The sequence below is a fragment of the Etheostoma cragini genome, chromosome 20, assembly GCF_013103735.1.
Source record: "Etheostoma cragini isolate CJK2018 chromosome 20, CSU_Ecrag_1.0, whole genome shotgun sequence".
Classification (NCBI taxonomy): domain Eukaryota; kingdom Metazoa; phylum Chordata; class Actinopteri; order Perciformes; family Percidae; genus Etheostoma; species Etheostoma cragini.
The window spans coordinates 14,188,464-14,216,286 of record NC_048426.1 but is presented as its reverse complement, the minus strand read 5'-3'; the positions used below and the strand labels follow the sequence as shown (position 1 = coordinate 14,216,286).

The 27,823-nt window shown below is 42.1% G+C and overlaps 2 protein-coding genes across 10 annotated transcripts in view; one reads left to right on the top strand and one right to left on the bottom strand.

Annotated features, from left to right (window-relative positions):
- The first annotated feature begins 1,711 nt into the window (after positions 1–1,711).
- prima1 (proline rich membrane anchor 1) lies at positions 1,712–13,846 on the top strand. Its single transcript, XM_034858867.1, has 4 exons — positions 1,712–2,461; positions 3,556–3,697; positions 6,131–6,263; positions 11,665–13,846. The coding sequence occupies exons 1-4, from the start codon at positions 2,180–2,182 to the stop codon at positions 11,762–11,764; spliced, it is 657 nt and encodes a 218-aa protein (XP_034714758.1). The 5' UTR covers positions 1,712–2,179; the 3' UTR covers positions 11,765–13,846.
- A 2,428-nt stretch (positions 13,847–16,274) lies between these two features.
- The window catches only part of LOC117936013 (protein unc-79 homolog), a 32,325-nt gene continuing 20,776 nt past the window's right edge, over positions 16,275–27,823 (bottom strand). For 3 of the 9 annotated variants that reach the window (XM_034858716.1, XM_034858720.1, XM_034858723.1), the window contains 24 exons: positions 27,461–27,798; positions 27,101–27,283; positions 26,788–26,950; positions 26,494–26,643; positions 25,143–26,375; positions 23,806–23,907; positions 23,270–23,386; positions 22,968–23,070; positions 22,739–22,879; positions 22,572–22,610; positions 22,345–22,457; positions 21,648–21,733; positions 21,085–21,258; positions 20,693–20,761; positions 20,495–20,605; positions 18,977–19,081; positions 18,801–18,878; positions 18,576–18,665; positions 18,296–18,471; positions 17,746–17,929; positions 17,438–17,641; positions 17,172–17,249; positions 17,022–17,063; positions 16,275–16,917 (listed from right to left, as the gene is read on the bottom strand). In XM_034858716.1, the coding sequence (XP_034714607.1) occupies positions 16,729–16,917; positions 17,022–17,063; positions 17,172–17,249; positions 17,438–17,641; positions 17,746–17,929; positions 18,296–18,471; positions 18,576–18,665; positions 18,801–18,878; positions 18,977–19,081; positions 20,495–20,605; positions 20,693–20,761; positions 21,085–21,258; positions 21,648–21,733; positions 22,345–22,457; positions 22,572–22,610; positions 22,739–22,879; positions 22,968–23,070; positions 23,270–23,386; positions 23,806–23,907; positions 25,143–26,375; positions 26,494–26,643; positions 26,788–26,950; positions 27,101–27,283; positions 27,461–27,798 (4,268 nt within the window). In that variant the 3' untranslated portion in view covers positions 16,275–16,728. The remainder of the gene's footprint in view (positions 16,918–17,021; positions 17,064–17,171; positions 17,250–17,437; positions 17,642–17,745; positions 17,930–18,295; positions 18,472–18,575; positions 18,666–18,800; positions 18,879–18,976; positions 19,082–20,494; positions 20,606–20,692; positions 20,762–21,084; positions 21,259–21,647; positions 21,734–22,344; positions 22,458–22,571; positions 22,611–22,738; positions 22,880–22,967; positions 23,071–23,269; positions 23,387–23,805; positions 23,908–25,142; positions 26,376–26,493; positions 26,644–26,787; positions 26,951–27,100; positions 27,284–27,460; positions 27,799–27,823) is intronic. The other 6 variants (XM_034858719.1, XM_034858722.1, XM_034858717.1 and 3 more) reach the window with 5 other exon arrangements.

Here is a 27,823-nt window from a genome sequence, read left to right as displayed (position 1 = left end):
AGAGAGGATGGAAGAGCTGAAACACCAGGCACACTACGCCAAACCCAGACTTGTTGTATACCTCAAAAACTCTGGAAAATGTCTGCATTGTATCTGCAAATGCAGTTCAGCAGCAGATGTGGATTTTCTACTCTAGAACTCATCCACAGCTCTTGTGCATTATCTCACCCCATTACTGTCTGTGAAGAGCTTTTTGATAGGCAAGAGATGTGATAAATGCTCATCCGCACCAAAAGGCTGTAGGGCTAGATGCTGAAGTCATTGATCTTAATCTATTTTTGAATAGTCGGCTTAGATGCTGTTGGTGTTATTTGGAATAAGCAGGCTGTGACACAATTGGCCGTCGCTTCTCTTATTTAAACCTCGAGCAATACTTTCAAATAGAAGTCCTTTGGGCACAAAAAATTATTGTAGATTTATGAAACATCAATAAGCAATGATGACGACATACAGGCTGGACAGTGTGTTGGTGTAGTGATCAGAGAATTTAACCCGCAAAACAGACAATTCAGCTTCAAGCATTACCCGTTTTGAAGAGCCTTTAGGCGCCACAACCAAGATCCCTGTAGAGGATACAAAAGGAGAAAGTTTTTAATCTGTGCAGGGATGCAACTAACAGTTCTTTTCAGAATTGACAAAAGTCTATGAAATGTCAGAACATAGTCAAAATGCCCATCACCATTTCCTCCATCTCAAAGTAATGTCTCCAAATGTCTTGGTTTGTCCAATCAACAGTCCAAACCCCAAAGATTTTCTATTTGGATTATACAGTACATAAGACAGAAAAAGCACGCTGGAACTTGGCATAGTGGCAGCTTAATGTAAAAAATGTAAAAAATTAAAATAATGTGGCAGTGTCACTTATTTCTCACAGATCCAAATACAATTCTTCTACATTGCCTCAATTACTAAGATGAGCACCAAGGTTTTATTCCCACTGACAGTTATCTGTTTTAGTAAGTAAACTGTGAATGTCACGTTGGCTCTCTAGTACCACGTACATGGCTGTGGGCTGTAGGGTAATTTCATAACTGTGCCTTGTGAAGACCACCAACAATATTATGCAACTCTGCTATTAAAAAGATTTCTGATTCTTTGTACTTTGGCCTAAAGCATCACCTTTTATAAACTACATCAATGCAAAAAAACATAAATGAAATGAAGCTGGTGTTTAAAAAAAAAAATCAAATAAATATCTTATACATGTCTTTGCAGTTGAGCATTAACAGTAAATGCCAGGTTGCATCAGTATTGTTTATCTCAGCCTACTTTGGGACATTGGACCTCAGAGTGTTCTAGCAGACACACAACACATCAAACATGGGTACGGTGGTGTTTTTACTCGGTAGGCGTCTTGCACTCTCTCTCTCTCTCTCTCTCTCTCTCTCTCTCTCTCTCTCTCTTTCTCTCTCCCTCTCTCTCTCCCTCTCTCTCTCTCTCTCCCTCTCTCCCTCTCTCTCCTCCTCACTTTAATTCGGTCTAGTAGCCTACTCGTCAGCCTTACGGACTTGTCTTCTTCCTGGACCACTATATATAGGATATACTTTATATTTATATATATATACAGTAATCAAACATAAACAAGCAAACAAAAATAATCAAATCAAAGGAGATATTACCGACGCCTACAAAACCACGTTCCTGTGTGTGTGTGTGTGTGTGTGTGTGTGTGTGTGTGTGTGTGTGTGTTTTGGGGGTGGACTTTTTGAGAAGCGGAGGGTGAATTTGTTTGAGCACACGCTGTCAGGATGAGCTGATGTGAGCGCTGCATCAAGTGCGCGGTGGTGATGCTCCCGTATTAAACAGCCCGCTGTATTTTGGCACAGAGGGGGATGCATCAGTTTAACCCTCGGCTCTGCCCTCCGGACTCGCCCATACAGTGTTCAGCCTAGATAAGTTGAGGGGATGTGTGATCCTATTGTGAGGAATCCTGCCGCACGATTTTCCTGAGGAGCTCTCTCTGTTCGTTTTTTTCTTCAACTTCGATGGCTTGAGTGGCCCATTTGCACTCATGCTTACAGCCGAGGAGGGATGTAAGGTACGGGCCATCTACCGCCCTCACATTGCAAGGAGTAGCGGCGTGATTCAGGTCGCTATCTGAGTGCTAATAAGAAAAAAAACTACTTTCGAGATGTGAATTATCGAGATTTGCTACTCATTCCACCGGCTCGCCTGTCCTATGCTATCGACAACGGGATTTCAAGAGGAAAATGATTGTGGCATAAACTATTTCTGGAGTAGATTGTCACAGATATCGCCGCTGAACTGGACAGGGTGGATGGTTATTTCCCAAACAGTTCAAGCCTATGTATACTGCATTCATTTATTGGAATCGCTGCCTATTATCTTCGAGAACAGCGCAAGAGGAATGCTGGTCCAAGATCTAATGCCATTTACTTTAAGTTTTTGGCCTTTTTTCTTCGGTCATTGCTTTCTCTCACTGTTTTTACTCTCATGCCAGGTAAGGATCATGTTCAGGCGCGCCTCTTCTCCATTTACGCATGAGAAGATGTTGCACTAATGTAACTTGAGTTTGATTTACTAATGGATTTTTGAACTATGAAATTGATTATCTTTACCAAGTAACTTATGTATGCCTACTCAATATGCTGCAATCACTACGCAATGCATTGTTTGTGTGTTTACACCAGATGTTGGATCACCATTACAGGGTACACCTGTGTTTAGGAAAGGGCATTACAAATATATCTATGTTTCTGCTGCTCCTGAAGCAATGCTAAGGTGAGGTCTTCTGAAGTGTTACAGTGAGTTATGCAGCAGAAAATTGTCAACAAAAAAAGCTGGAGTTGCAGTTTATAGGCTATGACTATGATAAATAAACTAGGAATATACTGTATATTTTTAAACAAAGATAAAGTTAAACACGCACGCACACACACAAACACAAACACACACACATACACACACTCAGCTCTTCTGTAGTAGGAACATGGAGTAGCCAACTGTGTTTTTTATGTTAACAATATTCAGTTATCCCACCAGGATCCCTGCAGCAAGCATATGTTAGTGATGAGTATTCTAACCTCTGCCCCGTGCTGCTGCCTACAGATAGTGGTGAGCTGTTGTTCACACGCACGCAGTGTTGCCAGGGTTCATGTGTAATGTGATCTGCTTGAGTTTCCAAGTCCACCCACGCACACTCCTCGGGGCAGCCTGCTGCCCACTCTGTTGGTGGGTGGTTTCTTACAGGGAGCGGGCTGCAGCCATAGACGTGATACTATTCTGCATGTACTACATACACAGCAGCCCCGGTGACAACAACACTGGAGCTGTGATAAAAAGAATGCTGAGAGGATATCCACAGTGCTGCTAACTGAGAGGCTGCTGAGTGTTCAAGCATTTCCATTTGTGCTGCACAGTGTTGTGCTGATGGCACTCATGTGTAATGCACTAAAAGACAGTGCTTTAGTCATTTCAATCTCTCTCTCTCTCTCTCTCTCTCTCTCTCTCTCTCTCTCTCTCTCTCTCTCTCTCTCTCTCTCTCTCTCTCTCTCTCTCTCTCTCTCTCTCTCTCTCTCTCTCCCTCATCATAAGGGAGAACTCCAGAGGTCATGCTCACGGACTGTGGCGGAGAAAGTTAGTGAACAGTGCCAGCTGCCATGCCACTGTAGAAGATACCCTCCCCTTCCTCCTCCACCGCCTCCACCACCTCCCCCACGGCTACTGGGCACCACAGGTAAGACTTCCAGCTCACACTCCCAGGTTTCACACCTGTCTCGCTCCAAGTCTGTCTGTCTCACTCTCAGTCTGTTCTCGCCCCACAGTTGGATCTCATTCCTAGCCAAACGCAGGTGTTAAGCAACTGGCTAGTCTGAAGGAACTGTTTTGACGTAAAGTGTTTCCTTTGATGCCCAAAAGAAAAATGTATCATCAACCCCCTGAGATTACTGTGTAAGTGCCCTTGCACGGGCACTGTTTTGCTCTTGTGCGTCTGTGCTTGTGATTGAGCCAGCAGGATGTTGACAGCTGAACACAGGACTAATTTATGCCAGGTTTGACCTTGGGGAGAACCCAGCTGCCTATGAAATCCATGCCTGCTGGGCTGCCAAGCTCAGTGGTTGAGTGGTAGGGTTTCCCCCCTACCCCTGATCAAAACACAGATGAGTTAATTAAATTAGGTCTAATTTGTCATCAAGACATCAACTGTTTTTATCTTTTTTTTTTAAGTTGAGCTGTCGGCAGTAGGGTTGTATGTGTGTGTGTGTGTGTGTTACTTGTGTACAACAAGCGTGTATATCTGTGTGGATCCACTGCCTGTTGCAGCAGTTTTCCCCTCCGACAGCCCCTCTCCAATGGTAAAGCCATTGAAAGATGGATGGCCGGAAATATTTCACCAGGCTTCTCGCTGAAAGTTGATATGATTTGTACCTAGTCTCAAGCACCCTAATGAACAGTGCTCTGAAATATGGGACAGCGTTGCTGATGATGCAGCCATTCTGAGCTATGACTGTGACTCCTTCATATCACTCACCCTGAGCCCTTAATATTACTAGTTGGGAGGATCACTTAATCATCAAAATCTCAACAGGCAGCAGTGTAAAGCTTCAAATAAATCAGTTTGAATGATTTCTTTCCATCTGGTCAATTGAAACTGACCTCTTTTACTCTTTCCTGACTCACCATTTGAGCTACCTATTGAGAGTTGTGGACCATTCTGTAAATGTTGGTCACTGCATAAATGCTGTCAGGACCATCTGACTCTAAGATAAGGTGGGGGGTTTAAACGCATGAACGGAACTCTGAATGCTCCATCAATAAACAGCAGTGTGTCACGATAAACATAAGAAGCAGGCAATTTTTATTCCTTTTCAACTTTACACTGAAATGTTTTGCAGGAGGTGGAGACAGCATGAATAATTCACCTAAAGGGAATTTTTTTTCTTCAGTTCCCAATTTAAAACAAGGCACATAATTATCTTGATATCCCTTCAGTAGCCCATTTTGCAGAATGGTTAGAGCTGAAATTTAGCTTTTAACTGTGGTATTTAAAAATGCAATAAATATGCATAGCTAATGTGAAAAACTGGGACAATGACTGAGACTTATCTATCTGCTAAAAGTCTTAAAAAAAAGTGAGAAAAATTGTCAATGTAAAGTAAGTCTGTGTGTGCTAAAAATGGTTTCTCAAGTCCTTCAAAGGAGTGTGCTTTATCACAATGAAGTATATCCTTACTACTGACTGAATTAAATCCTCCAGCCGTTGACAAAACGCAGGCTTAAAATGGAAGTTTGGCTGAAAGGAGCTTTTAAATTCATAGTGACTTATGACGTGGTTTGCTGTACCGGGGAGAGCCTTGGCTTGTTATTTTCTCTGTAGAAATATGCTGTGTTGGAAAATAGTCCACAGCATTACTAAGGAGTATTTGTTGCTATGGTGTAAACCCTTCCTCTCATTCATAACAAAATATCTGTAAATGCAGGAGCTTGGAGTTTGTTATTAGATACAGCGCAGTGTATTTTTCTCAGGAGCGCAAAACTGGAACAAACCCGCATTCATATAGATAGATGGATGGATAGATAGATAGATAGATAGATAGATAGATAGATAGATAGATAGATAGATAGATAGATAGATAGATAGATAGATAGATAGATAGTTAAAACTGATTTATAGAGGGAGAGCATCAAATGCTGCCGAAAGAGAAGAGAGAAGTTCAGCATTACAGACTGCTGATGCACATAATGTTATACAACATTCCTAGTGAGTGGTCTTACACCACAGATCTAATGTGGAAAGAGCAGGAGGTTCCTGCAACAGTAATTGGTGTGGACAAGAGTGCTGGTGTAAGGAAGACTGACGGGACCTTAAATGATTTATGCTGGGTGGATATCTTTGAACATTGAACCTAAGATCTACGGAACAGGCGAGGACACAGCTATTTCCCAACTCAGAGGGAAGGGAGGAAAATCTTGTATTGTGTTGTATAATTATTATCTAGTATCTAATAACTCAAATATGTGTGTGTCTTAATGGAGGAGTACTAGAGTAAAAGGCCTTTTGTTATTTTGAATAGATTTTCAGATTTATTTTGTTAAATGCATTCTACTCATCTTCTTCTGTATCCAAATCGCTCTCCTCCTGCCCCCTCTTCTTCTCTTTTTTTCTAAGTGGCAGAGCCCATGGTGCCCTTGTTGAGGCCCTGGTGGATGGAGATGGACATTGTAGTGCTTGGAACGGTGGGCTGTGCCTCCGTTGTCTTCCTCCTCTCAGCCATCATCATCTGCTACAAGGCCATCAAAAGGTTGGATGTCACTTTTCTCTTATCTGTTCTGTTCTTGTACTATTCCAGTTAGGTCTCACTCCCACACATATCTGACGTATTTTCAAGTGATGACATATTGAAATAGGAACTGTTGCAGGCAGGCTCTTTAACATATCATGTGTAATTTGACTCATGGGAGAGTGTACTATCTCTCCTGCTTTTGAGTGTGAGGCTATGTTGACATCACCTTGCTGGGTCACAATAAGGTTAGGGGTTAGATAATACAATGGGTTTTAAATGCTACTGAGAATGCTCCCCTACACTGGATTACCCAGAAACATTCTATAAATTAATTTATTCAGGTGCATAATGACCCGCGTTTACAATACTATGTTGATTTTAATTTGCACAAGTGTCTCAAGCTTCCTAGAACATCAGCTGGATTCATGAAAGTGAAAGCAAGAGGAGAGCAGAGGAATCCCAAGACGCCGCCGTTGCAACAGGAACTGTTTCCCCCGTTTGGCTTGTTAGAGAAAAAGGCTGTGTGAGGGTTTTAGCCTGCAGCACAACCCAGACCCAATTCTCTGTGTGACATTCAGGCAGCACAGTGTCACACATCATGCACTCTAACATCCACGTTAATGTTTGCAGACATTTTACAAACCGACACGTACACATCGTGCAAAGCGCTGCACGTGCACAAAGAGGAGACTTGTGTGCACCCATCTATAAACTCACAACATATTTACGTACATAGATAGGCTACATCATCTTGGCATATTTACACACTATAAAATATGGCTAAAACATTGACTCTCACACACCCGTGTGAGAACAGCCACGGATCTGTGCGCTAAATCAGGGAGCTACTATGTTTTATTTATGTGCATTTAAATTTAATTTAGCATACTACCTTATTATAGTTATGGAATTATATTAAGCCTGCATGCCAGATATGGCTTTCCTCAGCAGAACTCTATTCCCCTTTCTTTAAAGAACAAATAGGCAAAGTCAGGCAGCGGAAGTAATGGGTGGTTGGCTCAGGAATTCATTATGGCAATTCTCCAGCCCCCTGTGTAGCCAAGGGGCACCTTTTTTAATGCAGCAGTGGTAGGAAAGTGTTGTTGCAATACGGGCTCTAGCCCCAAACCCAAGTCATTATTTATGAATTAATTTGCGCAGTCATTCAGTTGCAGGCCACATCTTTTATACATGCAAGCAGGTCGTGTCCTGAAGCTCTGTGGGCTCTAGACTGCAGACTTTGCGCCACGCCAAGCTGCCCTCCACTCTGAATGAGAAGGGAAAAATACCCAGGTCCAGCCAGACGGGCCTCATTAGACATTCATTAGTCACCAGCCAATAGGAGAGCAATCCAAGGACAAATGGGATTTCATTTATCACAGATGCTCTAATCATCCATCGTTCCTGAGTGGCAAGGAGAGGAAACAACCGAGTGACAAACATTGTCTACGAAAGCAAGCAAAGGCAGTAATTGAGTGTCTTAGTCAATAACAATGTGACAGAGAGTTTGTCAGTGAAAATAACACAGCCAGTTATATATAGCCCTTCCAGCCCCTCAGTGCTTCGGGCTTTCCCAATGAAAATCAGCTGGCTAAGGTCCAAGGCCTGAGCAACACACACAGCAGAGGAGCTAGCTCTGCGGGTCCCAGCCCTCCTGGCCTTTTGTTATTTTTTTATAATCTTTGTCTGCCAGTCATGCGTCAGAAGCAAAGGGGCTGGAAAGGAAAAACACTTCTATACAATTCTATTCAAAGAGTCCACAGCACCAGGGAGGCTGGTGTGTGCAAGCATAGAGAGGAGGATTCAGACACATGCTGCGTTTCAGTGTTGCTCTGCCATCCAAAGCAAAAGACATGATGCTGCAGTCCAGGCTGTCAGCCATCCAAGAAGCAAATACAAACAAAACTCAAACCAACTGACTGATGAAGCTAGATGCTGTTCCCAATCACACCCATTCATCAGCGCTCTGGTAGGCTTGTCTAAAGACAGCTAATACATCACAGCTGCTCCTGTCCAAGGGCAATACATTATCTAAAGTACTCAACCAGAGCTACAACAAAAGGGAAATACTTTTCAGATAAAATGGTTTCCAATCCAATATTTACAAATGAATTATTAATCTGCTCTGTTTTAAATTACAATACCAGCGACATCAAAACCATTGACAGATTTTTACAATCTGTTTTTTAATGTGTATCCTTTGAACCATAGCATGTTACTCTAATTTCCAGATGGCTGGATTAATTGTAAACAGCTCAACACATGTCCAAATTTTGCCATGATCCATTCCCGAACTTCAAACAGGAATGTGCGCTGTGATTGCACAGCTTTGATATGAAAAATTCATCTAACCTGTGAAGTGTTGTGTTGCCACCTGCCATGTGTCAACAGCATGGCATCTATTATTGAAGGCCTGGGTAGCGGTCGGTTTGAGGCCCCAGTGATCTGCCCTGTGTGGTGGTCCAAAGCAACATGGTCAGTCTGAGAAAAAATTACATCCTGGGAAAAATAAACAGGGCCCAAGCACCTTCCAGCAGGCTGTAGATCCCCAGTGTCAGACAGCATTTTACAACGTAGCAGATAAAATTCTGGCCTGACGAAAATGTTCTAAATTAAAATCATTAGTGAGCTTCAAGGACTTTGCATAACGAATAATGCCATTTTATGCCAAGTTGAAGAATTCCTGGACTGGCTGTAAACATTGCCGTCTGTCCCAAACTTTGGTATATCCCAACTCCCCTAGCTGCAGCTGCATCAGTCAAACATTTCCCCCGCGGCACAATGTGTTTCCACCCAGGGACTGGACAGTTTCTATTCTGAGGCTTTCCCTAGATCCCAGGGGGACGCAACAAGCAGCATCTGTCCTACATGGCTGGCATGTATCCCTGGTGTCCTAAGCCCATACAACCCCTCCCAGCTGACAGAGTCCCACAGGAAGTCTTAGTCACTGCCTTGTGTTTTGTTTACAACTTTGCTCATGAGCTTTTAGCTGTCATCATCTCCAACAACCTCAACAATAGATAGATTGAATGCAGTGTTTGACGTTAACAAACAATCTGTCATTTGCTTACATTTTTTTTTCTCCATTTCGTTATTTAAAAGGGACAATGCACATTGATCAACATGAGCACAGAGTCCAACATATAAATGTGCCAGAATTAGCCATAGATGCTAATTTTCATCTGCAGTCCCTAGCAGGTTAAAGGCTCGCAATATGACACTCCAAAATATTAAGGAAAATACCACAATCAAACGGAATTTATAATATGGCCAAAAGAAGCTCAATGTACAGTGTCACGCTTCGGTTAAAAGTAAGGAGGGTTAGTTAATATTTATATGACTTTTATTTTTACTGAAGACTTTATAACAAAGACTCTACAGCCATGCTAGCAGCTCTGTGAGGCTGTACCTATACACAGCATTTGAAGGAACATGAATCTCTGCACCCAATTTTGTGGTATTCCATCCAATTTCACACAAATGGTGGCACTAGAGGAAAAGTCAGAGGATCACAGAAGTCAGTAGGATTCATCCTCTAGAATGTCTGCAAAGTTTCATGGCAATCCATTCATCAGTTGTTGATTTATTTCTAGAAACATGCTGCCAGCATAGCTCAAAATGACAGAGAGAGTGTTTATTATTTAACCCCCATTGCGATGTTATTTAGTTGAATCTCTTTAAAAACTCTGAGATTGACTTTATTGACAGATGAAAGTTTTTGGAACACAGGAGGTGTAGGGGCAGAGGCGGTTCACGGCACTCAAATGACAGCTGAAAAATAGCCAAGTCAGGGACAGTTTTCAAATGTGACAGCAACAAGATGGTTGATTAACAGGTGTGGCAAAATCAAATTGGCTATGTGGGAGGAACGAAGAAATACAGCAGACAAATTGAGTTGACAGCAGGGGAAAAATCAGTAAAATGAGCATGAAAAGTACACATCCTAATTGCACACTTATTAGATTAGGTATCATATATTCATAAGAAATGTCACAAAAAAACACATTTTCCACAACAGAGATTGAGAGACTTTATTTCAGCTGTCCATTTTTAGTTTACTGTCTTACTGTAAGACGGTGTGTCTGAATACACATGGGGGCCTAAACTATAATGCAATACAATGCGTGAAGCATATAATAAATGCTATAATTGTTAATGTGTGCATGGAGTTTTTTTTTACTGAGATCTTGTCAAAGGTGTTGCCACAACAGCAGTACAATATGCTGTCTTAAAGGCAAGTCTTTGTATTTTTGCTGAACTTTGGCCACAAGTAGCAATTGTGGTGTAATGGCATAAACTAAAATGTAATGTATGGAATAATAAGTAGAAAAGAGTCTTAACGTCAGTTATCTAACTAAGGAATTGAATTTACACAGCAACATTTAGTTAAGTAACATTAGCTGCCTTAAGCTACCTGAACCAGAAATTTCGGAATTCTTCTTTTAATTTACAAGCAGAAGATTGTGTTATTTCTTTTTTCAAAAGTTACTAGTCTCTTAAAAAATTAGTTTTTATATGTTTATTCATATAACGCTGACGCATAAACATAACAACTTAACAAACGTAGTGTTTCTGGCAGGGCTTTTGTATTAGATTGCATCATGTTGTGGATGAGCTTATTTGACCCTATAAGGATTCCCTTGCTACACGATGCCCGAGAAGGGAAAAAGATTTGTACTGGACTGGACTGAGAATGACTGTTCGTCAAAGGGTTAGGGTACTGGACCGGCCAGCTAGGGCTTTCAGAGGAGAGGAGACGCTAAGCTAAGATGTCGCTTAAGGGTCCTCTGTGGCAATGAAGGCATAGTACAGTGTTGAGTGGGACAATGACTGTACTAACTGTATTCAGATCTGTCTCCGAGTTACATAAGCCCGAGCAGGGGAGAGCAGTTGAGGGAGTCGGTGCAGAAGCCACAGTACACTGGACAAATATAATAACCACAAAGGCACCGAGGAGTGCATGAAAAGGGCTGCATTGAATGATAATGCTCTTCACAGGCCAGCAGCAGCAAGGGGATCATGTGTTACATCTTTATTTTGCACCAGAACGTATTCATAGAAAGGACAGAGCACTACAGCACAACCAGTGTTCGGAGAAGGTTATGTGTCAATGTTTTTCCCAAGTTGTTTTGACAGCCACACACATACTCATTACTTAGAGGGAAGATTGCATCTACCAGTCAGAGTAGGTAATTGCCTTATCCGCTGTGTTGCAATGTATCTTTCCCTCCTGTCCTCTTTGCAAAAGTGACCTTTCACCATTGGGCTTATAAGAAAACCCAGAGCAGAATCAGAAATCAAATCACCAGAAAGGTTAACAGTCTAGAGACTCTGTTAAATGACATAGCTTCAACTGAGAGCAAATGTAACTCTTTTGTTAATGAAAATGTCTTCACTTTATGACAATGTTTATTTGCAGGAAACCACTACGAAAAGAAGAGAACGGGACAAGTCGCGGGGAATATGCCATGAGCATCCGTAACAAGAAGGCCATGGGTACAAACAACACTGTAGTATAGACTGTCTCCAAGTAGACAAGGGAAGGGACATCACCATTACCGTCTCTCACCTTATACCCCCCCCAATACAAATATCCCTTCTCACCCAGAATGCAACAGGGTTTTACCCGAGGTTTTCCAAAAAGTAAACCTTCCCTCTTTGCGTGGCATGTTGCCCGGACTGAACACACCATTCAGCTCAAGAGGAGCTGCAAAAGAAGGAAGGAAAAAAATCAAGCAAGAATGGATGGATAGAAAAATCCACAAACCCCCATGGTGTCGAAAGTGGCACAGCAGGCTGAACATTATGCTCTTAGTAACAGCAAGTGTTGCTGACAGGCTGGTTGGCTGCTGGCTGGAGAGGGACTCTCTGCCAGTCTGCTGCAGATCCAGACCTCACACACTGTTGACATCTGCAATGGAACAACAGACAATAACAGCATCCCTGCAGTCCTACGAGCGGCCAGACAGGACATGCCCATCATACAAAATAAATAAAGTGCATGCCGTTTTTACAGAGAATGCAACATTTTTTACATTCCATTCCCAAAACACACTGCCCATCTTTTGTTCTCCATTTTGAGACAGATGCTATGTTAGAGGCATGATGTTCCTGTCTGTCCTCGCTCTGACATGTGGATTTATCTGACTATGCAATTTAAAGAAATCCATATAAAAAAGGAGCAACAACATCAGCATGGGACGTTCTGGTTATTTTACCATGCCCAAAATGCCACCGAAGACTTAAGCTCAATGTAATATACTTCAGTCACTCATCAATTTATTTGCTCAATTTATTTACTAATCTACCTTTGAATTTATTTTTCTACTTAAAAGAAAGATGTCTTGTATGTTACTCACATCTTTACAAATCTCAAACATCTTGATGAATTCATTTTATTACTTGATAGCCCTGTTTTTTAAGTGAATAATTTATAAACCATATAATTCATTTGTGATGCTCCGGTGCGTTAAGCCTGCTGTCAGTTTGTTGAGACACTGATGCAGAAAAGGCGCTTGCTTTGCAAAGAGTTTTGATATTGGTTGTTTTGTCTCTGGGTGTTTGATATGCTTCTCTCTGTTTCCCTAAGACTTCTGCTAAAAAAAAGTCAGGGGTGTCTATGATGTGCTATGTTTTTTCCAAACATTATTTTTGTGCTGCATCATAATGCTAGTCTCCATTTTTTTATTTGATTATCTCAAGGCAAGCCCACACCCCTTACAAAGTTAAACCTGATGTCACAAGTCATTTGGTTAAATCTTGGGGTCAGTTAGATGCCTTCAGCCTCACTTTGTTTGGATTTGACAATCTTCATTTTCATATCTGTCAAGAAAGGCTTAGCCCATCACTATAGAAACTGGGGACATGAGCCCATAGCTGACCTTGTGACTGGTGAGAGACAGGAGACGAAGCCAATAGCCAGAGATCAGGTTGCACAGAGGAAGGCCTCAGCAGTGATGTGTGTAACTCAGTGCAATCACAGGTATCCTCCACATCCTCGCTGGAAAAACATAACTGAGCGGAACTGGAGCATCACTCAATGCTGCACTGCTTTTATACATTAAATCTATGTGTGTGTGTGTGTGTGTGTGTGTGTGTGTGTGTGTGTGTGTGTGTGTGTGTCTCGGTCTGTCTGTCTGTAAGTGTGCATGCAGATGAGTGTACTCAGTGAGAGTGGGCTGTACTCTGTGGCTGTCAGTTCAGTATAGATATTGGCTAAATTGTGGACATTTGGAAAAACACATGCTTGCATCCAAACATGCACAGATATTAGTTAACAGTATACCCCACCATGTACCTATATGAGAGAAATGATGGATGCATGAATGTAAATATTGATATTTAAATATCTGCCTTCTGGACTGTTAATTAATGTACAGTGTAACAGAACATATGTTTATACATAGTAAGACTTAAACAATGTGCTACCATTTAAAATTATGTCAATGTTGTCATGCTGATGGAGCAAGCCATTAATGTATATATGGCAATCAATAATACATACAATTTATGCATTATACCAAACAGATAGACAGATGTGCATAAGTTGATTTCATTGCTGAGTTTTTCAGTTGTAAATAAAACTGTACAGAACAACAGACCCACAGTCTATTGTGCTTAAAGAGCTATATGTGCAGATATGAATGTGTCATGTTGTGGCAGACAAACTGTCCCGTGTGTGACAAAGGGGATAAAAAGGAGACTTTTGTATTTAGCCTGTGCCCATCCTGTCTACTCTGTGCTGTGTTTTGCCGTTCTGTCTTGGGCAGAGAACTGTCCTGGCCTTGTATCCTTGGCCCCCCACAGCGGAGGACATGTTCTCAGTCTGTTTCACACAGTGCATCTTTAATGAACTGCGCTTAGCAAGTGTGTTGCTCTCCATTGGGCTTAATGATGCAAACAACAATAGTTATAGGTTGCATATTGTGCTCGCTCTGGGCTCGATAAATAATAGTGTGACAAAAAACCATGGGTGTGTGTTAAGGATTTTTGCAGCTAAAGCAAGAACACAAGTTACAAAATGAGTTTTAAAGGAAGCTAAGAGAAGGTAGATTAAAAAAAAAACTCTGCCCGAGGGGCTACAATCTTACATTAAATTGTATAGACAATTTCCCATTACTATTTTAATTTGCACATTACACATTAACTGTAGTTGATGATGTGAAACAAACAAGTAGGCAAAACTGTACTATACAGACTGATGCAGTGGAGCAATGAAGAGGAATGTCAATGACTTATAATGTGAATGAGGGGCCATAGAGTACTTTGCCTGCCCTGCTTTAGATGTGCAACTTGATGGTAATGCCAATGGACACTCTGAGCAATTTAAACATTCATGCATTGTCCAGCCAGGGCGCTGTGGATTTCACTGTAATAAAAGCAATGTGACAGCACGAGGCAGGGGGGGAGCAGGGATTTTTACTGTCTCAACAAACTTTACGAGGCTCTACAAAGGTATTTTCTTAGAGCAAAGGGGAACTGATACACAGGTACTTAAAATGTGGAGTTTTCTAATTGTTTCTGTACCAAACAAGGGCTGCAGCCTGCATGCAACCACCTCTCTCAACCTGCTATTTAAATCAAGGCATGTTACCAATGCACACATGGTGAGAGCTTGAAAAGTCCTTTCAAAGCTGACCTTCACAATCTTTGAGGACCCACTCAAACCCTCTCTGCCGGAAAGGCCTTTGGTCAGCGTTAATTACCCTCACTACCTCCAGCTGCCTGCTCATCAGGTCAGCGCTCCCATATGGTCCTCCAGGAGGCAGCAGGCAGGCAGGGGTGGGGAAAGTGCTGGTTACCTGTGGGACACTGATTACATAAGCCACTGCTAATGAGAAAGGTTCTTTCGAAAAGGGCTGCAAGTTCAAACGATCACAACGGTGGCAGTGGCTGACACAAAGCACACACACACACAGACACATACACACATGTGCGCATGCTGGGACACATGCACATAAACACCTGCATCCAGCATCATTTTAACACACACTCACATACACAGAGGCACACAGCAGGAGAGGGGCTCTTTGATGAGCCAAGACTAGAGGTTGATGAGAAGGGGCACTGCAGCCTGATTCAGCTAGCTTGGGGTCCCTGGGGAGTTTATGTACATGTGTGTGTGTGTGTGTGTGTGTTTGTGTGTTTGTGTGTGTGTGTGTGTGTGTGTGTGTGTGTGTGTGTGTGTGTGTGCGTGTGTGTGGTTATGTGTGTTCAATAGTCACATTGTGTGATATCGTTACACTAGTGACTCATTTGACATACACCTCTCAACATGGGTCCTTTTACACGTGCAATGATTTTTTTTAAATATATGCAAATCCAATTTGACTTGTTTTTATATTTCTTCAAGCAGAATACATTTATATCATCAGATCTAATTAATCTTAAGGCTTGATAATGAAATCCTTGCAGCAGTGAAGATCAAAACAAAGATTAATGTGCTGTTCGGCTTTCTAGCCCTGCTGTCATGTCATCTGTTATTCTCAGACAGGAGCTTCGTGGTAATGCGGTTAGACCTCACAACAATGTTTAATCCCAACAAACCACATTAGGCCAAAGGTAATTGTGTTTGCTTGGTATATGCGTGGGCCAATCTGTTTCGCTGCTGCCAGTGAAGAGGGAACGGAGAAATGGGGGGGCTTTCTACTTTGGAGTGGGGAGGGGGGCCCAACCAAAATAGTCTTGTTTACCTCCAATGTCTGGCTCCACCTTATTGAGTTACAAAGCTGCTGCTGCAACTCAGATTGGCTTCTGATTGATCAGAGCTCTGATGGCAAGAGGCAGCATGACTGACAGTCTGACAAGAATCTCAGATGGAAGCTGACTAATGCATGTCATGTCTTTTCCCGGACACACCTGAGGTTCAGTTTCTCATCCAGGAGAGCAAACAACAGAGCTGATTTTATCGCTCCGCCATCTGCAATATGGTAAACTGGACATTTTCCACATCAGCCAGCACATCAAAGGGCAGTAAATGCCACATTTGAATGTTGAAGGGGTCTGCAATTCATGTGAAATGACAAATTGTTCCCAACATTTAGAAAAACTCTTTTATTATCCACTTTGCAACCAAGCAACTCAAAAAGTGATAAATATGAATGTAAGAGAGTGAGCATATCTAAATTCAACGAGCATTTGCTTCCACACCCTCACTATAACTAACATGGGTCTATAGAAATTCTCTTAGTCATCTACTGACTCTTCAAATCTGTTGAATACAACAGTTAGGCACCTTAAACAATTCTCCCACACAAGCCTGCCAAACCTTTAATTATCAGCCCCATTGATCGTACTTTAAAATAGCATAGATTTACTGTAAATATACAGGTATTATACTAAAGTGCTGAAAATGATCCAGTCCTAATGAATCCCACACAGCATCAGTCTACAGAAAAGTCCTTATTTTTGGTAAGAGGGCTAGGCCAGAGAGGATGCATGCAGGTCTCAGGACCCGGAGTAAACCGGGTAACCACAGAGCAGGTCACATGGGGTAGAACTGCGAGGCAGCCTCAGACGACTGGATCTCCACCTGAGCCATCTTAAACTGGGTGCACTGCAGCCATTTGCGCAGAGCAAACGGAGGAGCTCCAGATGTCTGGCCCTGCAGACACTGGTGGTTCACACGGTTCTGGATGGCCTGGAGACGCAACTGCAGCCCTGCAGACAAATGCTGATGAAGGAAGGAAAGGAAGATTTTTAGTCTGAAATTACCTAAAGAGTGGATAGTTGCTTGCATATAATTAATCTGTATCAACATGTTTTTTAAAGCCTTACATTAAGGTTTGACTGAATCATGGGTAGCCACATGGGTATTAGCTATAGGAAAGAATGAGTATGAATAAGTATTAGGTCATGTGTTAAATTAATCAAATATTAACCATGTTAAATATGAGTTAATATTTAGAAATATGAGTTAAAGCAAACCTTGACAAAAATGGTTGAGTTGCACTCCTGCAGGGCTTCCATCAAACTAATGACATGAAGACACACCATCTCAACCATCTGCAAGAAAATAATTTCAATCAAAATTGTGATTTTCTCAAACGTAGTTACAAATTCCACATCATATATTACACAAGAATGAATCCAAAACTTGACACTCTTTATATTTCACATATGAACAAGCACAACATATTTCCAGGCACCTTATTCTGACAGTTTCTGCCTTAAATAATAGGCAGGGCACTCACCACTTTGTTGTGAGCCATGAGCTGTAGGATGCTGGGTGTTACCCGACTCCAGAACTCCAGGCCAGTGAGGATGGCGCTGGAGGAAAACTCTGTCTGGTTCTGGTTCTGCAATGTCGGAGCAGCGGCTGCCTGCTCGCAGTAGATGGTCCACAGCTGGGCAAACATGAAGGCGTGGAACAGAGAGCACATGTGTAGCACCGATGTCTGAGGACAGAGAACAAGATTAAAACAGAAAAAGGTGGTTATAGATCAGGTTATTTTAACAGGACCTGGGTGGGGTACTTTGAAGGGGTTGGTTTCTGGCATACCTTTGACTGTTCTGGGAAACCAATGAGGATGACTATAAGATGATCTGCAATGTGGGAGCCAGCATCTAGAGGGATGGGCATACAGGACGTGGAGCCCTGGTGTAGGGCACAGTGTGTCAGGGAGCCCAAAAGTAGCCAGGACAGCTGACGAATGTGGGACACACACTCAATGAATTCTTTTGGCCTGCGGAGAAAAAACACAAATCCTCCTGTAATACGTTCTATAACATATTTTCTTATACATCTCAGGATTATACTCAATATTTCACCATCAGTTAACCTTACTAACATTTGTGTTGGTTTGCCCAATTTACATAAAAACACATTTTGTTACTTATCTCTGGTGCTATCTAGATTTTGAGATTTCTGCTCTCATATCAAATGAGCTGTCAGCATTTTTTCTTTCTCTCATGGACCGATATCTCACAACCTGGCCAAATTCAGCTAGATATCACTAGAGATATATAGGAGGATTTTCTTTAATTTAATTTGAATGGACTGACCCTTTAAGTCATTGAAACATTTTTAAACCAATTTTTATCATTCTTACCCTTGTTGCATTGTTGATGGTGGATGATAAAGCCAGGGAAAATAACGGACCACAGCTTTGTTATCACGGTGATTGCCTTTGCTAATCTCCATGGCGGCGACTTGTGCCAATCCCACTTTCAGGTTCCCCCCAAAAGTGTCCTCATGCAGCGGCTGACAGCAAGCCTTCATATGGCTCTGAGTATCACATTTGGAGTAAGGAAATAATAAGTCTGAATAATAGGCATCATACGGAAAGAAGAAAATTCTACATATTATAAGACACTACGAACAAGACTTACTTTAAGTTTGGTTAGTGTGTGCATATCTGCAATGAAGTCCAGGAGTTCACTTATGTATTGTCTCATGCATTCCATGGCTGCTGTTGTGCACTGTGGAGAACAAAAATGAATCCTTATCCTAAATTTATCCTGTAGGAGGAATCACAGTGGGGTCTACATTTATTTCCTGCTGTTTTATGAGGCTAATTCTAATAAGATGCAAACACACATCAACTAAAGACTTACCCCCGGCAGCGTTAATATCATGTGCTTTTGGATGATGGTGGATTCTGCTAGCCGTGTACCGATATCTGCACAAACAAACTGAGAAATTCCACAGCAGGTTGTAGATTTGTATTCCAGATACACTGTGATTTATTTGGTTCTTGTAAACTGAAGTGCATTGTAGATAGCGTTTTTACCTGGACCAGCAGTAACAAATTTGTGTCAGGCAGAGGAGACTTGAACTTGAGAGCCTGCAGAAGCTCTAACACCACAATGCGGGACATGTAGAACTTATCTCTTTCCTGGATGCGAGGAGATAAAGAGTGAGTAAATGGACCGATGCAGCAAGACTGCTTTTTTCTATTATCACTCTCCCTTACTCATGCTGCGAGGAGAGTATAAACTCTGTAGCCTGAATAGAGGGGGAAGAACAGGCAACCAGAGGGGAGGGAGGAGAGACACGGAGACAGAGAATAGTGAAGCTGAGGAGTAGATTTAGGCCAGTCCAGATCTCTCCTCCCAGAGTCCCAGGCAGCTCAGATGAGGCTGTCAGGCTGCCTTCTCCCTCCCTGAGGACAGGCTGCTCTCTTTGTTCATCCCTTCCACACAAAGCCCAGCTGCCTGTTTACAAACCACACTGTCATCTTCTGGCTTCCACTTTGCCTCTCTCTTTTTCTATGCAGTCATGTTTGCTTATGTTAGGAGTAGGCACATGCTCTCATCCGCTCTTACAGAAAGCAGAGCCGCTTCTGACTCTCACTGTGTGGCTTGTTACCTGTACGTGGCATTCTCATAATTAAAAGTTAATGGAGCATGTCCATTTGGTAAACAAAAATCATAAGCTGTAGGGACCCAGTCACATTTGGCGTCTAGTGCAGTGCGGCTGTAACAAATGATGCATTGTGCAACAAACTTTAGTAGGTCTGGGGAACCTGACTTTGTGTGCTTAAAAAGCTGACCTCCAAAGATAACGTAACCACACTTCCCAGAAACCTCACCTCTCAATAAAACGACTGCAAAGGACGGGTTCCAAAAGCAATTGCTCACAGTGACTCGGTGTTTTGAAAAGTGGATATTATACGGTGAGGAATTAAAGAGGGTGAAGAAAATCAATACTGCAGGAGACATAAAGCATGGAGCGCTGACAGGGGTGAAGAACTGTGGATCCATCTGGCCCCAACAGTGCAGACAGCCCTGGCTCCATCTCTGTCTGAGACAGCCACTCAGAAACACACGGTCGGCCCTAGCACACCAACTAATCATGTAAATCAATACAAGCTGATTGCCTACTTAATCATCTGTGACACATGGCCACATTTCTGGCTGACTGGAGTCAGGGAAGTAGATGTAGCACCAAATGAGTGATGCGAAAGGCCCGCAAACAGGAGCTCTACATTTTTAACACTGCAGATAAGTTTGAAAGGGTTAACTCTATTGAGACTGGTGTTTTTTTGTGTCTCCCCCCTTCCTGTATTTCCTCTCTTTGTTTTGGAGTGAAACATTTGATCGCAAGGAAGGATTGTGAAAAAGGTGCACTGTGCCTTCTTCGGTGTGTGTAGTGTACTTTTCTGTGTGTTGTCATCTGGACCAATGTTTTGCAGTTTTGTTTGGCTCTTTACGTAAAAAAGATTTGATTACAAAAAAACTCTTTCATAACCACTGGATGTCAACATTACTTACACAAAAAAAAGACATTTAAACACACTCAAGAGTACCTTGTTGAAGGCTTTGTAACACAGACCACACAGTTCTACAACGTAGGAGAGACTGAAAATGCCATACTGGATGACAAAGCTCAGCAGTTTGGAGAAAGGCTCCAATAGGCTCTGTAGGGTGGAAGGAGAGGAGAAAGAGTTAGATTTTAAAGGCCACATTTTAATATATTAGCATGTGAAATTCTGCTTTGGGCTTACTCTGGTTGCATTTGTAGTTGGGATTTTCAGTAGACAAATGATTATCCTCAAACTGGAATCCATAGGGCACTAATGATACACAGAGAGCAACAAAAAGAACAGTTGAACAATCTGAAATGTAGGTAGGTTTGAAAATGCAAAATTTTACATGTGTTGCATGGTGCATAGCCATACAGTATTTCGGGATTTAAATTTGTCCACAGTGATAAATTGATTAGAGTACACTGATTTAACCTCCAAGGTCAAAAGCGTCAGAGTAAAATCAATTACAATTTTAAGACTCTGTCCTATTGAACCCGACAAGGGCACTGCAAGATGCTTTTTCCTCCAGCCATAATCACATTAGACCATATCAGACCATGACTAAGTGAACGGAAGAGGTCGATATCTACCTTCAGAGGAAGCACAGAGGGCAGTTTTGTGAGGAAGGTCTGGAACTGGTTGCAGATGGTTGTCCACAGGTTGCTAGGAGAGTCCATGGGGAGAGCCTCCATGAAGGTGGCGATGTTGTCCAGGCAGTGCAGCATTGTGCCCCCTGCTGGCAGGCTCTTCTTGTTGTTCAAACCCTGGAGTGCACAGAGGCATAAACCATAACAGGGTTACATAATTAAATTCTATAAGCAAAGATATTTCCATTTAACTGATTTTTCACTCCTGATCAATCACAACGCTCATGATGTGCGTGGGGGATTTAGGACACTGAAGCACAGATGATTGCTTGGATGAGCTAATGCATCAATGGGTTCCCTATCTGTGTCATTTATTCAGCTTCATCGGTAACAATAAACTGGTGCAGTGGTGCAGAGTAAAGGCAGGTTTTCTTAAATGCTCCAGTGGTTGGTTGTTTTAGATGGGCTTATGCTGTTCATTTAGTTTCAGCCACAAAAGCGTTTCCTTTGACAAGAGCTCCTCCTGCCGGTTAAATGACTCAATTGCATGAAGAAAAAAATCCCACCTCAAGCAGCATGTTGAGGGCAGCAACAGAACTCAATTCATTGAAATCTATCAGGGAAGATGCAAGTGTTCGCAGAAAACTTCCATCTGCGGAAAATAATAAATAGACATGAAGGCAACAGTGTGTCCACTTGAGGCTATTAAGTTAGTCTTAGCAATATGGAAAAAATAAATACATTCAAATACATATGTAAAGAAACATGTACATCTACTATTTAAAATGTAAGTGTTTAAAACGTAGTGTAACAGATCAAAAACACAATATGGTACATAAAATTAAGGAAATTATGGAATAGTAACTTGATTAATTGATTGATCATTAAATGTTTTTGGATTTTGATGATGTTGTCTGTTACAGGGTTGGTTCACTGTAATAAGAAAATGGTGATGGAGATTTCAAAAACAGTAGGGCCCAAAAAGCATTTTGCTTCCTCCTACTCACTTTTGGACAAGAGTACGTATTTATTTAGCTTATTCTTGCTTTTTCTTTTTCCATGGTGAACTACTTTTGTGTCTTGTATTCTAGGTTTTTTTCTTTTGTATGTTGTTCAAAATAAACTATTCATTATGATTATCATTATCAAAACACACAGAATTAAGCAGCTAAGACAAGCTGTAAGTCTCTATAGAAATACAGATACATTTAAAGTAAAATACATTTACATTTTTCAGTTTAGCAGTCAATGGTATAAGCAGACCTTTGATGTTACTCTGGAAGAGTTGGGGCAAGATGCCATTAGGGGCCAGCTGGTGGAACATACAGCGGAGGAACTGCTTGGCTACACCTGCTACATTCCCTGGGATCAACATACTGGAAAACAGACAGGCAGTGTTGGACAGGCAGTCACACTTCACATCTATTATTAAACTCAGCCATAAGCGCGGTGAAGGCTGGTGTGAGCGTGACAGCTTTAATGTATCATACCTCTCAGCTTGTCCGGAAAAATTGGCACTAGATGCCAACCTGAAAGTGAAGTTAAAGCAGCGGATTAGGACTCTGGGATGAATTATGCATGAGTTCTGAGGGTGAGTTATGAAACTTCATTTAAGGGTGAAGAGCTGTGTGAATGTAGATTGCAGGAGCGGCTGTACCTGCCCACAGACTGCATGATGTCGAGAAGCATTGGTGCAGCCAAATCAGGGCTGAGGTGGATGAACATGGAAAGAACAACTACTGCAAGGCCGAGAGTCTCCTCATCGTATTCCTCCAGCACGGCTGCACAGTCCCGGCACCTAGGACGTTGCATAGAAATACACCAGGCCAGTTTAAGCATTAAGATGAAGTTTCAAGACAGGTATAGCTGCTGATTGATTCATTCACCTGTCAGACATTGTGGTTGGCTGCTCATCAATAAATTCCTCGGGCGCTGGGACAAACATGCTGACGGTGCTTGGTGCAGAGAGCAGACTGGTCTTTGTGGGACCTGGAAAGATAGGAAGAATTTCACTGATGAAATTAAAGAACAGAACAATTTTTATAAGATTTAGTTATTAGATGCTGACTTCATTACGTCAATGATTGTATACTTTATTTTTGTGTGTGTTTCTATTTGTTACTACTGTATGTCCATATATTTCCTCAAGGGGTCATTATGGGATAAAGAAAAGTCTAAAGTGACTGACCCGTCTCCCAGGTGCTGATGTTGTGTGGTGCACTGGATTGATGTTCCAGCTGTCTCTTCATTAGCTGGCTCATGGTCAGAGCTCCCAGAGAGCCTCGCTTCACCTGGCGGTACTGAGCTAAAGGTCAGACACAGAAAGCGACACCTGGGGTGAGAACCTGCTAAAACCGTTTCGGCAATACCAACAAGTGTATGTGTGATTACAAGACACACGTGTAAAGAGACGTCTATGTGATTTTATGTCAAAAGGACAAAATTATATATTTATATTTGTTAGTTTTTCTGTATTTTCTCAGGAATTGTAATGGCTTTATGACAAATGTCAAATAATATTATGTGATTTCATTGCATATTTTGAGCTTCAATGTGTAGTTAATTTGCAAAAGCAAAGTATTTTATGTTGTTTTCACAGGTCATATATGAGATAGATCACAAACAATTTAGAAATGGTCAATAGAGGCCCTCATAATGATACCAAAGCAGTCAAATTTATTGAGGTTCGCAAGGAGACTGAGAAGCAAAGTATTTGGATCCTACTTGATACTGAAGAGCGGTGGCTTGTTTCAGGCACAGCAGCTTCGAGCGTTGGGGCTGAGGCAGATTCGCGTGGCTTTTCCAATGTAGACAGAACTTTGTGATCTGCAAGGCAATATGGGTAAATAATGGGTGGGGCATTGGCATCAGAATATGTGCTATTTTATGCCAATAAAAAAAAAAAAGCTAAGATATGGACATTCAGTAGTAATAAGCCCTACTTTTGCCACCATTAGGAGATTGTTAGTTTATTTAGTACTAATTTAATGGTTTCTAATGTGAAGTTGTTTTCCGCACCAGTTTCAGAATTAGAAAATGAGTTTGAAGTTTGCTCTTGCTCTTCTACTTCTTTTATGTAGACTCAAATTCTATAGTTTAACATCTTCTGATGTGCTAAAAAAAAACTCTAAAGCGTTAGTATGAATGGAAAGGATCAGTACACACATATATAGAAACACATCACAGGACGACACACAGCTGGAGTGGTTAGTCAAATACGTATTTGAGGCAGCTTACACATATTGGAAATGCATTTGTATTCTTTAAACTTAAAGGAGCATACTCATTAGTTGTCAATGTTCATGTCTATGTAAAAGCATGTATCCTCTACATTTATGCTGTCCAATGTCGAGTGCATTTTTCCCAGCATGCCAGGCTCCCATTGGCTTTCCTTTTACTTGGAACATGGAGTGAAACTCTGCTTCATTTTTGCTATCCATAAAAATGAACATTAAGCCTGTATTAATATTAGTCGAGGCATGTGGTAATGTAATTAAAGTGCAGATTGATTAGAAAGGTCTGCACTACATTACCTCACATTGTTAATGTTACTTTGATTATAATAAAATAACCAATAAAATGTGATTTTTTATAGCACACAAGAAATTGGAACATTAAAAACATAGCAGAAAGAAGTGAAGTAATCTGTAAGTGATTTAACCCAAGTTTAAGTAGTCTGCTTTTTTTTATGTTGCACGGAAATGTAAACTGCTGGGTGTCTGTAACCATGGAAAAAAGGATTGTCAAAACACATCAGCATGGTTTGCAAAATTGTGAACTGTGACCTAAGGTATAGATTTATTTGTAGTAAATGGGATACAACTTAAAGATAAAAAACACTGGTATGGTCCTTTAAGTTAAGTTAAAAGTATTGCAGTTAAAATGGTTGAAATACACACTTTAGACCACACTGTTACAAAAGGTGATACCTTTGTTAAAGGGTACTGGATAAGCCTCCATAAATCTTAGACATTACCTTTAAAATCATTTTGAATGAAATTACACAGCACCTGACCAGAACCCGACCACCAAAATTATCTTTATTAATCCTTTCTTCTTACCGGTTTCTGTGGTCTGCTCCCCGCCCAGCTTGTCGAACATATTAAACGTGATGTCCAGGTATTCCCTCTGGATGGCACTGACCGCAATCTTCCTCTGCTTCCGTTGTCGGGGAACAATCTGGATTTTAAACTCTGCCTCATCATTGTCATCTGCATTGTCAGGTTTTTGGTCGCTGTCCGCTTCATCACCCATATCGTCGTCCTCTTCATCATCCCCATCCTCTTCTTCTTCGTTGTTGCTGTCACTCTTGCTTTTTTCTGGTGAGGAAAGAGGCTCTGCTTTGTCTTCTGGGATGTCCAAGAATATGGCCCTACCAGAGGGACTTGTCCCCAGTCCCATCCCGGCCTTTACCTCGTCACACACGTCGTCTAGTGAGGTGTCAGGAACATGTGGGGTCTTCTTCAGCAAGTCTCTCTTCTGCTTCAGGGTCATCGGGCTTTCGTGACAGACATTTTCCACTTGGTCAGAAAGATCCAGTGAGATGCTAGGAGTCACAGGGTGTTGCTTCTTTACCACAAGAGGTTGCTCTGAGCCTCCCTCTCCCACCAACAGGTCAGTGGAACAGTCCTCTACACTCACCTGAACCACAGGTGACAGTCGCAAAGTCTTGCTGCTAGCAGGAGAAGCAGAGAACTTTGGACTCCCGTTGAACTTGGAGGCTACGATGGTGTTGAGGTCAAACTCCTCATCACTCTCTACAATCCTCAGAGGAGGCAGCTGTTCAAACACCAAGGAATCGCAGTCGGACATGGAGAGCAGTGAGTGTTTTTCTGGAATGGAGGTGCAGTCCGAGGAGAGGTCAATGAGGTCTTGGTCCTCCTTCCCCTGAACTGATCCTCCTATCGAGCCCAGGTCTAACTTGTCCTCAAAGGTCTCCATGCAGCTGAGGCGGACCTCTGGGATGACAGGCTTGGAGCCTCGCCGATCCACAGCATCACTGCCCTCCACTCGAACCGAAGAGCCATTAGATGAACCTTTACCCTGGTGCCTGCCGTGAGACATGGCTGAGGATGGGGCAACAGGGGGAACCTGCATGTCACAGCGATCAATGCAGGATTTACGTCGGTGTTCATCCAGATTAAAAAGGATGGAGTCAGTGTTGGAAATGTCCAGAGACTTTTGCTTGTGCATGGCCTGCAGCCGCTTCTTCCTGGTGCTCTCTTCCCTCACACAGTGCAGAATGCTGTCCTGAAGAGCGCTGGCTTCCCGGTACTCTGACAGCTCAATTTCACCTTATACACAAAAGAAAAATTTGACTTTATCCCAGTGAAAGCAAGACCCTCCTGCAATTTAAAAAAAATGTGTTCTGCTGTTATACTATGTTGGAATCGGCAAGCCTTGGCTTCTTACTTTTCTTGGCGTTTGTCTCTACTGGCTGGTACTTCACAGACTTGCTGCCACCAATCCTCTTCAGGCGGGCAAAGAAGGTCTGTGACTCCTTGTTAGCAGCACCAGTCGGTGTGTCATGGACGTCTGACTCATCAAATACACTGTCCTCTTCTATAATAAAGAAAAACTTAACATCATTACTTTAAGCGACAAAAAAATCCCCCATGCCATTATGATCTACATGGTATTGTTCAGCAGACTAGGCATTTTAGAAATCTGGTGTTGAGATAAACAACATCCTTTATTCTGATTCACCTTTTTCTTTCTCGCTGTAGCGGCTCATGTTAGAGTTGTCGCTGTAGAGGGGTCCTGCTGTCGCGTGGGGACGACAGCTGTGATACTGGGCATTCAGTGTGTTGATAGTAATGTGGATCAGATGGAGGACCACTTTACTCCCGTCCATGTCTCTGTAAGGGTACTGTGGTACATAGAAAAATATATTGTAATTTATACTGTATATCATAATTTCAAAGAAAATATGTAAGATTCAGCAATCACTTACAGGTAAAAACATATATTATCTAGGAGTCTGAAGGAGTAATCAATGCACTGAAAACACAAAGAGTACCTTGTATAGGATAACTAGCAGGGCTTTGAGCCACATCTGTCTGATGTGTGGTCTCAAGGCCCAGAGAGAGCATCGAGGCGGCTGCTGGAAATAGTGTCTCAGCTGGGGACACGTGCAGTACTTCAACACCTGGACCACCAGGGGGAGCAGCTGCTTCCCTAAACCAATATTGTAGTCCATCACCTGGAAGAAACAACATTTCAATTCTTCAGCATTTGTGTTATTGTCATATATTGTCTTACTAAAAATATCAGATAATCTTTAGCTGCACACACACACACACACACACACACACACACACACACACACACATTGTCACAGAATACCAAGAAAGGTGATGATAGATTATATGTCAGTCACTTGTGCAATGCCGGCGATGAAGGCGTTGAAGCAAGTAGAGGTGCGCATCTTTTGAGGAGCAATCATGAAGCATCCTTCCTGTTGGTCATAGCCCAGCAGGACGTACAGGTGACGCTTCACTGTGTTGAAAGCCTTGGCACTGCCGATGTCGGCCTCTGCACTGCTCTGGTCTTTGGCCATAAATTTCATTAGCACCATGATAAGCTGGTGAACCGTCTGGTGATCAACGCCAGCGTCCTCAGGAAGCAGGTCTCTAATGATGGTGTCGTCCTCTGGAGACGGAGTCTGGCCTACAAGAGGGGCTGAAGCATCAGGGTTAAAGTGCAGGAGGAAACGTGCTGAAGACAGAGAAGATGGGGAGAG